Raw genomic sequence first — 13,291 nt, forward strand, 5'->3', positions numbered from 1 at the left:
AAACACAATCTTCACTATGACATTTTGGAGCTAGAAGGATGTCCACCTGGCATTTTTCAGAAGTCCTTAACACTCAGTCTCACGGTCCTATACAAGCCCCCAGACAGTCCCAGGATGTGAGTCCCAGTCGTAACACTGCTTCCATTTTCATGGGTGGGAGATCCACTCGCATTTCTAACCTTGACTGCAGAGAGCCCCGGAGACCTCAGGTTCTCCCCGATTAATGCAATATCATCGACTTAAATGTCTCTAGTCATTTGGCATTAGAGATGTCCTAAGAATTTTGGCCATTTGTTGTACATCAGCAAAAGTTACTTGCCTGCTGGAACTTCTAGAGATTTAGGCTACAAATAGATTTTTTTTTAACTCACAAAGAAGGCATTTCCCTCCAAGTTATACATTTACTCAGTCAAACTTTTTCCCCTTTTGCTGAACAGATTTTGAGAGAAACTATTTGCCCTAAAGTATGATCCAGCCAGTTACCTAAGATTCTTTATCAATGAAGAAAAACGGTGACATGTCAGCAAGTCTAGAAACAGAAAACCCCTTCTCTGGGACATTGTGATCGTGTCCTCAAGTGCAGTCCATCACATAGAATGAATGTGTGTAAAGAGCGTACTGTTAGAATGCTGACCCAGTGGGTGCCTGTTCTGAACCAGTGGGTGTTAGATATAATGAGCAGTAGTCGAGAGTAAAAATAGGTTATTATTAAGGACAGTGCAAATATGTCTTCTCCTTATCAGGGGTGCCTTGGGTCCCAATAGTGAGCCCTGGGCAGTAGCTCCAGACACAGTCTCTAGGCGACACAAATTACCAGATGCCATTCAGTTGGAGGGGATTCAGAAAACACTGAAGACCTTCTGCTTTATTCACTGTTGGCTCTCAGGACCCATGCTCCACATCTGGAAGTCTTGCAAAACATGCTCTCATCTGGACTAGTATGATAGTAATAACACATTAACTCATTTCTCTCTCTTTTTAAACACTCACTTCTTTCCTTGCCCAAGAATTTAACCTTTTGCTTTCCTGAATTTCACTTTCCTGAACTTAGAGCAGTTTGATGAGGATTGTCTATACTGAAGAGCAAGGAGGCAGATATCATGGATTTTTATTTTTAAGTCAAAAACTTCTACATTTTAACTATAAGATAGGGACGCTATCAGGTACATCCAAGCCTGTAATAAAACTAACAACTGCAACAGTAGCTCACACTTATATCCTTTTCTGCATGCCAGGTAATCTGCCAAGTGCTTTACATGTTCTTTGCATTTTTCACTCATTTAAAACTCACGTCAGCCCTGTGATCTAGGTACCAATATTATCCCCACTTTAAAAACGGGAGATTGAAGCACAGAGTGGTTAAGTAACTTGCCCAAGGTTACATGTTGGTTACTATGCAGAACTGGGGTTTGAACTAGGCTGCCTGGTTTGGGATCTTAACCACTGTGCAATTGGTGAGCATCCTTAAGAAGACTTAAAGCCTGATTTAGTTCTTATAATTTCAGTTTTACCATTTGTTTTCTCTCTACTGTAAAGTGAGTTCTGCAGGAATGTGAATGATTCGGTGGATGTTTCATGTAGCCACCAGCATTGTATGTATTTTTTTTAATTGCTTAACCTCTTAAGCCTCAAATTTCTTGCCATTTCTCTCCCATTACTCCCTGTGTGATGATTGCTAATAAGTTACAGTCAATCGGGAATCAAATGAGTAACTCACTGTGAAGTCATTTCAAGAGAAAAATTATTTTTTCTTTTACACCTACCCCAACTCACCTATATTTAATGTGGGATATGAACAAACACTTTCATGTGTTTGTTATAATAATGCGTGGAGCCTCCACAAGAAAAGGCTACTTAGTGTCTCTGTAGGTCTTTAAATGGCTCTGCTCAACAGGCATTAGTTGAATGAAATAATGAATATAGCATGTACCAGGAGAAGCCCCCATGGACTTCATAATATAATAGGCAACATGTCACAGTAAATTAAAGATTATGAATTACAAAAGTTACAATTAAAATACATAGGCACAGGGTGCTTTTGGAACCTAGGAAAGACACTGGAGTGAATGGTGGTCTGTTTTATCTAGCTGGAGGATATAACCAAAATAGGAGAGTAGGAATATCAGTTGTTTTCACAGTCATGATACATAACAAACCAGCCGCAAAACCTCGGTAAGCAGGCAACAATAGGTTTATTTAGCTCGTGAGTCCGGGGTGGAGGTGGGGAGGGTGCCTGTGAGCTGATCCCGGTCAGGCGTGGTTGATCTTGGCTGGCTCCCCTGTGCGTTGGCAGTCCTCTTTGGGGCATTCAGGGGGCTCTGCTGATCTTGGCTGGCCATGCCCACGTGTCTAGGATCTGGCTGGCTCTGGCAAACATCCCACTGATGATCTTATGACTACATCCACAATCAGTAGGAAGGCACCACAAAGTTATGCCGTAAGAGGCATAGATACCAGGGAAGGGTGATGACTTTGGGCCATTAATGTAATTATTTTGCCACAATAAGGAAGAATGATGAGATATTAGTTGTTTTGGACACATTGAGTTTGAGTTACCAGTGGGACAGTGGGACATGAAGTTTGATAAACGGGTCTAGAGCAGAAATTCCCAAAGCTTTTGCCTCAAGACCCCTACACATACTCACAAAGAGCTTTTGCTTATATAGGTTATATCTAATAATATTTACCTTATTATAAATTAATCTGAGAAATTTTGAGTTTTATTTATTCACTTAAAATAGTAATCCCATTATATGTAAAAATAAAATAACATCTTTCATGAGAAAAAATTTTTAAATGACAGTATTTTAAAAAATTACAAGAATGGCATTGTATATTTTTTGCAAACCTCTTTAATATTTGGCTCAATTAAAGGTAACTGGATTCTACTCCTGCATTCAGTCTGTTGCCAGATCACCTATCACGTGTCCCCTGGAATATGCCATCCTATGCTCATAAGAAAATAGGAGTGAAAAAGGCAAATAATGTCTTCCCATTGTGACAAATATTTTTTGACTTCCAGACTCCCTGAAAGGCACACACACTGTGAGAAACCACACTTTGGTAGTATAGGGGCTCAGTGAAGAGGTCCGCTGAGGAGTGGGCTGAGGAAAGGGGAGCCCTTGAAGGAGGCTAAGAACAGCCAGTGAAGGAAGAACAGAAAAACATGTAGCTTCCTGAGAAGCCCAGGACTTCACCACACCCGCCAACTCCTTTCAGTGGAGGTTAAATTTCTTTTTGAGGTAACCATAATGTTCTCATTGGGAAATGTTACCAAACTCCTTGCTATTCTTTACTCTATGCCAAATCTTCAACTAGGCTGTAATTTAGAGAATTCAGAATGGGAAAAGAGCTCACATTTAAATTTAGATTTTTAAGTCACAGTATCTCAAAGGTAAATCCTTAACATTAATCAAAGACAGCTCCACATTTCCCGGTAGGGAGTGAAGTGATTCCACTGAAGAAAAAAATGCCCTAAAACTTGTAAGTCCCAACTAACCAAGGTCTGACTAAAAGGGTTTAACATACTGAGCTCTCTCTCACCACTACAATGAAATTAAAATACTTACCTGAAGGAAAGCCCTTAATGAAATAACATTATTATCACTGAAATCCACTTGAATGCTTGCTACTGAGGGCAGGGGTTTTGTATGTTTTGTTCACCCATACATCCAGAGCACGGGACACTCATCAAAATAAGAGTCTAGAAAAATAGACACACTTGTGACTTAATGTTATGTTGAAATTTTTATATTGGTACTTACAGATTTTAGATGGTTAATTTTTATAGCTTGTCCATATGGAATAAAATTTTCAGTAAGAGTCAGTGTAAGGCCCAAGGTGATACTGAAAAAAACCTAATGGTCAAAAGTGTAAGACATACTTGGTTTTGAGTATTGCTCTATGTACCCATTTATGTGTTTTAAAGAATGTTAAGACAGATATTTGACCATGACCCTGAATAAGAAGCATGCAGTTCTTCACCTGCTTCCCCCCCCAATATTGGGGATAGGTGGGAACAAAAGGCTCTGGTGTTTGGGGAACAATTACCTGCTTTGAACATAAGCAGGCAGTGAACCACTGTGTAAACGTGGTACGAACATGCCATGACTCCTACAAGATGAATATACTAACATGAAATCTTACTGTGAAATACAGAAGCAGATAAATATTTTACAATATAAAATGATTGTTTCATTTAATAAAATTTATATTTTCAGCTATCATTTCAGCGAAAAATTAAATGATACATGAAAACAGATACAAAGCAAAACTGAGCAGCACTGCATTTTAGCACATTTTAAAGTTATCCACCAAACTCAAAGCTTGTTTTACTTCAAATGGGAGTTGCAATGCCATGAAAAGAAAGTCATGTTACATTGATTAGCAAGGTCAGTAACAACTGTAATGACTAACTTCACTTAACAAAACATTTCACGAGACATTTTATTGATTTTTCAAAAAGCAGTTCATATTTTAAGGTACAATTTATAAACAAAACAATCATATCTTGATTTTTACCAACATGAAAATGCTAATTTTCCTTCACCCCAGTGCCTGGACTGAGGGGTTTTGCAAATCCAGCTCCTGACAGCTCTGTCACAACTGTCACACAGTTTTGTACTTACTTAGCCTGCACTTACGATAACATGGATGCAACTGCCACTGAACAGTAAAAGCAATAGCTTCTTTGATCTGATTTTCTGTTTTAGCTGAGGATTCTACTCACTTACAGAAAACCTGTGGTCTTTCTTCCCATTCCTTTTATAACTTGCTGTTCAGTTTATGGCTAATTTTTCCTCCTGCAGTATGAATTGTTCTTATCTTTAAATGCACCTCTATCTCCATTCACTATAATTATGCCTGCATGCTTCTCTATAGCCTATCAAACATGTAGAACTACATATAAACTGGTATTTTTCAAAAGTCAAAACTTCAGTCAGTCTGTTAATTAGGGTTTAAATTTTTTTTCACTGAGATTCAAAGAATTTTTGCCTTCATTAAAAATTTACATCCATTAAGTAAATAAAAATATGACATCCGTAAGTATGCTTGAATTTGGTTCATGAGTAAGGATTTAGGCATATCCAACTTTTCAATATAAATTAAGGCATTAAATCATCTTTAAGCCAAAAATATGATTATTTCTCAGTAGACATATAAGCAGAACCTAACAGATGGTATCATTGTTTTAAAGGGTGTTTAGCTGTGGAAAACAGTTCAATTAGAAAAAGCCAGCTAACAGCACAAAGGTTACTGGGCTGTGACAGTTTTGAGTAAGATCCATGCAGTGCTATTAAGCCTAAAAAAAAGCCAACAAAGGAAATGGGAGATGAATCACAATAATTACAAGGAGTTCAATTTTACTGTGCATTTACACTGATTACATCCTGTTTCAGGTACCTGTGTAACTGTAAAGATGTTGTATTGCGAAGAAACACAGCTGGAAGTCTGGGCTTCTGCATTGTAGGAGGTTACGAAGAATACAGTGGGAACAAACCTTTTTTTATCAAATCCATTGTTGAAGGAACACCAGCATACAATGATGGAAGAATTAGGTAATAATAATGACTACTTAATGAAAAACTGATATTCAAAGACTTTTTTTCTGCCGATTTTTAATTTAGAAATGTTCAAACCGCCAGAAAAGTTGAAAAAGCATAAGCCCCAGATTTTCTTTATCTAGAGTCACTAATGGTAAATAGCTTACCACTTTTGCTTTCTCTTTCTCTCTAAATATATATTGATATTTATACATATTGCAGAATTGCTTGAATGTACATTGAACACGTTAACATGTCACCCCTAAATACTTCACCACGTACAGATTGTGTTGCATACGTGCAAAAGCTTGAACCCACTTGAAATAAGGCATTTGTTTATCATACCTTTTTTATTGGCAAGAAATTAAACACTTAAGTAGCATTCAATTTCTGAGAAATCCAAAATGATGAGTTACTCTTGTCCCATACAGCAACTTCCTATACTTTCAGTATTCTTTCTAAAACAGGCTGAATAGATAGAATTTGAAGAATTCAAGTGAGGGGGGTGAGGAGAACCTTAATTACAACTAATAAAAGTTGATGTAGCAAAAACTAGGACCACCAAAAAAAAGATGCATTAACTTCAGCTATGGCTCAAAATGTTAATCATATACCTTGTTTTATTTATTTATTTTTAGATGTGGTGATATTCTTCTTGCTGTCAATGGTAGAAGTACATCAGGAATGATACATGCTTGCTTGGCAAGGATGCTGAAAGAACTTAAAGGAAAAATTACTCTCACTATTGTTTCTTGGCCTGGCACTTTTTTATAGACTCAGTGATGGGTCATAGGAAAAAGGAAATCACAAATAAGCTAAGTTGAAACAACATTTATCTTGTCAATTTTTGTATTTGAAGGCTACACTGTAAAAATGTAAATGTTAATGTCAGGAAAAGTATAATCGAATGAAAGCCACACCTCACAAAATATAATTCTCAAAACATAAACATTACTAATAGTTTTTATTCAGTGTAGAGAATTTTTCATTACTCTACAACTTTAAGTTTATATATTTCTAGTCATAAAAAGCTCTTAAATAGCTGAAATGGTCTGTTTGCCACCAATGAATTCAAATCATACACTTAAAAATTTGGTATATGCTGAGGTCTGCAAAGGTACATTATGGGCATTTTAAAAACAATTTACAGACAGAGGATTTTGAAAGTGCATTGTTGAAAAATGTTCCTTTCATCAAATGAGAAATAAATATTTTTCAAAACTTATATAGGTGTCTTCTAGTACATGATACTAAGTTCATTTCTTTTATGACTATTTAAAAGTTCCTAGTAATACATTCTTTTAAAACCATGTTGTTACCATCACTGGCAAATACCTCCTAAGGGTCACCCCTAAAAATGCTCACAGAATTATAAACTTGCATTTTCTTAGATTTAATAGGAAATGACTAATCTACAGCTGTCATTTATTTTTATTCACAATATAGCTAGTAACTGTATAAAAACTCCATGTGCTGCTCAACCAATGAGCCTTGGAAAAAGCATCAAGAAAGGCCAAACCAGCTTGACCTTGGCTCACATGATATGGCCTTGAGGCAATTCTGATTTGTGTCACAGTGACGAGTATCTGTCCACGTGCCTGACAGAAACTACACTTAGGGCAAGTTATTCCAGAAGCCACCCAAATGCCACTACATTTTATTACTTTGGATAGAAAAGTTCCCCCCATTTAGTTTTACCATGAACCCAAATTTAGAACACTGAAAAACCTGCTATCAAAAAGTTACAAAAACTGTTATGTGAGTTCTCTAATATGCTAAGTAACAGTGCCACAGCAGTGATAAGACTAGTTTTAATCTCAAGACTCAGAGGTGCCTTTGGATGCATTCTGCAGTGCAACCTCTTAAGAAATTGGTATGTGATTAACTCAAAACTGGCCAAGGCAGTGGAACCTTGACCTTAATCAGATACTGTGTATGTACATAGCTAAACGTAGCTCTTTGAAATTCCCTGCTGAGTGACTCATTCACATTACTTTCTTGGATATAAAGTCATTACTGTCTTTTTATTTTTTAAATATTACAAGACAAAGTTTTTTTTTAAGTTAACATGAAAAATTTGCTCTTTTATTTTGGAAGAAAAAAAGTGAACTTTTCATACTAACAGAACAAGATTAAAGGCAAATTTCTTCAACATTATTCAGAAAAATAACAAGATCTAGAGTATCTACTTCCGGCACTGCTGTACACAAGACACGAGCACGCCTATTCCGCAGGGGCAGCCTCGGTGCTCTCCTGCTCGGGGGCAGGCTCGCTGCCAGCTTCTTTTCCTTCTTTGCTTCTTTTAGATTTTTTGTGCTTGTGCCTCCTATGACTGTCTCCTTCTTCACTTTCATGGCGACGTCTACTATTACTAAAGAAAAAAGAAAATATGTACTTAAACATTTTTACAAAGAATGTAAGTAGTGACAGGTATCAACCCACTTTAGGTAAATCCTCAGTTTAACACTGGTTTTTAAATAATCTAGTAACATTCTTCTTTTTCTCACATTTTAGGGAATAATCATTTTTAATGTGACTTCTATGCCGATATTTGAGTTTTCGGCTCACCTCCACAGATACTTCCTAGGACCCCAAGGCCCATACCCTTTAGATCACGAGGCTGACGTGCTGCCCACTGCACCGAGAGGGCCGCTAGGCCCAGGTAATTTATCCTAAAAGACTAACTACAAATCAGAACAGGAAATACTTTCTAGAGTTGATTTTAGGCAAACAATAGGCATTATAATTTAATTTTTGAGACTACAATGCCCTGAATTTTCCTTAAGTTGAACATTGCTTTGTTTAATGATATTTACTGTAAAAACTTACTCATATGACAAACTCCCTTTCCCAACAAGATCATGCAGTAAGTCTAAGTCTCATATTTTTCATTCTCTAATTTTGGCTTCTGGGTATTAAACATAGTCTTGTTAGATTTCAAAATCTTTGTTGAAAATTCTAAAGAACCAACTATTTCAACAGATTATTCTTAATCTTCCAATTGGTTACACATACGTTCTAGTGGTTATTTGGAAATGTTTTTTTTCTTCCCAAGGTCAAATCAGTTTATCTCTTGGCTTCAAAGTGATTCACTATTTTATTAAAGAGCAAACCTTCGAGAGGACTTGTGTCTGGTCTCCTCCTTCTCTCTGTGCCGTCTCTCCCTGTGTCGTTCTTCTTTCTCCCGGCTTGCTCGGTGGCGCTCATAGCCTCTTTCGGCGTACTCCCTGTATCGGTATCGTTCTTCATCACTGAAAGCCGAACAGAAACAACTTTTCTTGACAACTGGACTGTTGATTCTGAATGTTTTTAAACCATAAAAGATGAGAGATCCAAGTCCAAAAAAGAAGCCCCAATGTTAGCATTTTATACAGGATAGGTGCAAAGTAAGTATCTGCTGAAATGAGAGGAAAACAATGCTGTTCCCAAATTAGGACTAGATCTAATACAAGAATACAAAATATATAATAATTTAACTGTCAAAGGACCAAGTTTGTTCTGTGCTTTCACAGTTGGTATAGGGTAGAAATTTAATGTAACAATGCTGTTTCCTTCAAATACTGGGAGCTGTAACTCATTTAAATTTTAATCAACAGCTTCATTTTCTTTTCCTTCTTAGAATTAAAAGCATGTTTATTATTCTTTTATTGTACACTCAGTTATAATGTGTCAATTTCTGGTGTACAGCACAATGTCCCAGTCAAAATGTACTTTTTTTATGTCAGATTTCCAACCAAAATTCTTACATTTGTAAAATCTTAGGTACACGGTTAAGATTCTAAAAATACATTAAAAATATATGGCTCACAATGGCTACAAAATGGAAAGTAGATAAAGGATTCTTAAATGCTTCAATCATATTAAATAGTAATTCATCTAATGAAGAGGTATAAACATTAAGAACAAGGGACATCAAAGCAACTTCCACAATATCCACACAAAATGCAGGGAGAAAACTGCTTGTGGATACACTTGAATTTTGACATCCCAGTAACTTAAGGCTATGTATGTGTGGCTGGTGGGGAACAACTTCAAATGCGTATTAAGCTGCACCTCCATTTTCTGATTTTTGGGGGGAATGGGCTGGAGAAACTGGGACTGATGGCTAGAGTTAGAAGGTAGGCATCTTTACCTCCCACGACCTGTCTCTCTCCATTGTCCTTTCATGAAAATGAACAGATATTCTTCTCTCCATTTTTCTCTTAATCCTTCAACTGTCTCTTTTTTGTTCAGCATAGAAGTCAACACTTTCTACATCCTAATGTCAGTGAACTCTCTTAGAATGAATAAAAATATCTTTTAGAGCACTGTGTGCTAAAAAGCTTTGGTTTCTAGAAATGTATGTTTAATACAAATGATTAAATTAGTAATTTAGATGAAGCCCCGAGATGTTATGGAATCTGAGTTAACAGGAGACAGAATCAGGTGAAAGTATAAGCTATATAAAAACAAATCAGGCTAAGTTTGGTTTCTCAGCAAGAGTAATGACTCACTAGTGCTACACCTGATGCCATGTCATATTGCTGACCAACTTATTATTGCCCGTGACACATTTTTAAAATGTGTTATTAAAAAATGTATTCCTGTATGTATATGCTACATATACATATATAAACACTTGTATATGTACACAACCACAATGTTTTGCTAATCACACATATGTCCTTGGTGTCTGGAAGGGGGAAGCATGTCACCTCAAAGGCGGTGCGTGTGACAGGCAGTGTGGTACAGGCGGGAAGAGTAAGGGCAGGGCAGGCCAGGAGCACGTCCTGATTCTGCTACTAAGTGTGTGACCCAGGGTAATTTACTTACCTTCCCTAAACACTCAGTTTTCTCACCTGTAAAACTGACAATCTTCTTCAGGGTTGCTGGATAAGTGGCAAGAACACTTATAAAGTGTTTGAAGTAAGAGCAGACCTCAATAAATGGTCGCTAATATACATGCTTGCCATTTTCATTAATGCTTAATTTTTCATAAGCAGAACCCTTTTTGTGAAGGTGACTGACTGACAATGTTTCCAGAGCAGAATACACTAGCACCTACCATGACAAACATTAGCACTAACATTAGCCTATTTAAAAATGAGGTTGTCTTTGTAATGATTCCAACTGGCTTTACATAAAAATAATTAAGGTCAATTATGTCATAATCTGTCATCTGTAACCCTCTCTCTTCCCTCTCACCCTAACTAACACCAATCCCTGCTAGCTTTGAGGCCTTTGAGAGTCGGAAAGCAGCCATCTGATGGGACCCTTTACTCCACGATGGTGGAAGATTTGGTGTCACGCTTCTCTGATAAGCAGCTGCAGCACAAAGGTTCCTCTGGGCCTGGAAATCATTAGAGCTCATTTCAAACACCCTAGAATGACCAGCCTTCTTTCTGGCCCACAATTAAGTGGCCTGAAAAACAGATGTTGAGACTGGTCTGTAATTTTCAAAACAATGACCCTATAATTTGTAACACAACATAGACTACATGCCATACTGCTAAAATATAAGTCTTATGGGAAAAAATGGCCTTTACTTATACTTCATTTGGATTTTCCAGAGAACGCTTTATTTCTGGGATAATTCAGAACAATACAAATTTCTTCTACCTTTCCTGTCCTCTCTGGCCTTGAACTTTCAGTGAGATGTAGGTGAGCATTACTCCTGATGCCCTACAGCTAGCAACCTGAAAATCAAATGTGGCTTAGCCATTAACACTTTTAGCTTCAATAAAAATTAAACAGCATTTGTACATGTGTGTTTGAAATCAAAGAACTCAAAGAATTTTACAAATGCTGTATTATTTATGCAAAAACGTTACAAGCTCTATCTAGCAAAGCAGTCCATCTTAGTTTTTCCTACCAAGTTTTGCATTTAGCTCCTTACTTTGTGAACATGTACATTCTAAGATAGCAGTACTATTTACATATATTCATTTTAACTGTATTAGAAGCAATTCAACTTTCTGGAAAGTAATACCCTTGAACTTGGCAGAATTCATGCACTTATGTGACTAAAGTTAGCAGCACCTGTCCCACCATACAAACACAAAACATACACACAGAAACGTGTATGTATCATACCTTTACTTATTTAGTCAAAAAAATTTTACCAGCTGCCTACAATGTATAGGTCATATTATTAGGAGCTATAGGCAGGAAAGAGATTAATAAATCCTGTTGAGTTTCTTCTTGCAATTTTTTTAGGTAAAGTTTTAAACTTCTAACCAGTTCTAATTACCTTGATAATATTATACAGTTAAATCTATAAGGACAGTGTATGAATAATCCTGTATCCTCACCACACAGCTCTGTGCCTAGTACATAACAGGGACTCAAAAAAGGACAATTATGTGAATTTGATTCCGCACCACCCCCAAAAGAAGAAAAAAACAGAAAAAGAAATCAAGTGCAGAGAGAGTAATAGGGAAAATGAAAAGTAACAGAACGTTTCAACTACCTAATTTCAGGACAAGAAAGGACTTCAAGTAGCACCTCAACCGTGTCTCTAGTAGACAGTGTTGCTGTGCCGCTGTCTTGATTTCTCTATGCTTTCACTCCCTCACATGACAAGTCAAAATTTAGACTGGATAATCCCTAAGGGCCTTTTGGATTAGGAAGTATACTATTATATGATCACATCTAACAAAACAAATGCTTCTGAATCAAGCATATACTCATATCCTGAACTGATACATTGCTTCATCTCATCCAGCAAATCAAAAAACTGTCTGTATACCTTATATTTACCTCAACCATAAAAATAGCTGGTATCAAAAGGAAGTTAACTTATTTCATTCTACATTGTGAGGGTACCTAGACTAATATGTTAATTAGAAAGAGACCGAAATTAATGCTTTGATAGTAATAAAAGTTGATTTTTATCCCTTTCAAACTAGCTAACACAGTTTCACCAACAGTTTTCAAGACTGTTTCTTCTCTGTTGTATTCGTCCTCCTCCCCTGATATGTGTAAGTCATTTTATTCATTGACACATTCGTTATGTGCCAGGCATTACTATACAAAGTACTGAGGATACAGAAATGAGAAACGGTAGTCAACGAAACAGGCTTACTAAGAAAGACATGCTTTAAAGAATCTCACAGAAGACAAACGTGAGCTGGACCCTGAAGAATGAATAAAAGTTCGTGAGACAGAGAGGAGAGGAGTAACATGAAGAAAGGAAACGTTAAACTATGAGGGATTTTCAGAAGAGCAACTAGTTCAGTGAAGCTATAACATGCAGTATAGTGGCTTGGGTGAGAACTGGGGTTAAAATATAGGAAGGTGCACTGGACCTGTCAATCATAAAAGAATTTTGAATTTATTCTTTAGGCCAACAGTACATAAATTCTTTCCAATGGTACAGAAAGTTCTAGGGAATCAATTTCCAGATCCTCAGCTTCCATATTTATTCTTTCCTAAATCTAAACTGCCTAATGATACACAGGTAAAACATCATGCCACTTTTCCAGCGAACCTCTTCTCCACCATGTTCCTGCCCTTTTACAAAAAAAGGCATTCTTTTCATCAATGTTACTATAGTATATTATTAGCTCAGGCTGTAAAAACCACCATAGCATCAAAAAGATCCAATTTAAAATATCAGTGTCAATAAGACCTATTTTATTCAAGGAACCAGAAAGCATCTATAGGGCTTTAGGTCTTTCTTACACATCTTTCTGTAAGAGACAAAATATGAAGTAAGAAATGGAATATTTTGGGTTGTGTTCTGGGGTGTTCTAACTTCAGATATACTA

General features: G+C 36.7%; 2 protein-coding genes across 47 annotated transcripts in view; one reads left to right on the forward strand and one right to left on the reverse strand.

Annotated features, from left to right (window-relative positions):
• LNX1 (ligand of numb-protein X 1) overlaps positions 1-6,764 on the forward strand; it is a 113,766-nt gene extending 107,002 nt beyond the window's left edge. For all 4 annotated transcript variants that reach the window (XM_015250229.3, XM_015250244.3, XM_031687924.2 and 1 more), the window contains 2 exons: positions 5,400-5,558; positions 6,182-6,764. In XM_015250229.3, coding sequence (XP_015105715.1) covers positions 5,400-5,558; positions 6,182-6,317 — 295 coding nt within the window. In that variant the 3' untranslated portion in view covers positions 6,318-6,764. The remainder of the gene's footprint in view (positions 1-5,399; positions 5,559-6,181) is intronic.
• A 784-nt stretch (positions 6,765-7,548) lies between these two features.
• The window catches only part of FIP1L1 (factor interacting with PAPOLA and CPSF1), a 64,956-nt gene continuing 59,213 nt past the window's right edge, over positions 7,549-13,291 (reverse strand). For all 43 annotated transcript variants that reach the window (XM_072944101.1, XM_072944072.1, XM_072944084.1 and 40 more), the window contains 2 exons: positions 8,657-8,794; positions 7,549-7,914 (listed from right to left, as the gene is read on the reverse strand). In XM_072944101.1, the coding sequence (XP_072800202.1) occupies positions 7,676-7,914; positions 8,657-8,794 (377 nt within the window). In that variant the 3' untranslated portion in view covers positions 7,549-7,675. The remainder of the gene's footprint in view (positions 7,915-8,656; positions 8,795-13,291) is intronic.

Source organism: Vicugna pacos, chromosome 2 (assembly GCF_048564905.1).
Source record: "Vicugna pacos chromosome 2, VicPac4, whole genome shotgun sequence".
Lineage (NCBI taxonomy): Eukaryota > Metazoa > Chordata > Mammalia > Artiodactyla > Camelidae > Vicugna > Vicugna pacos.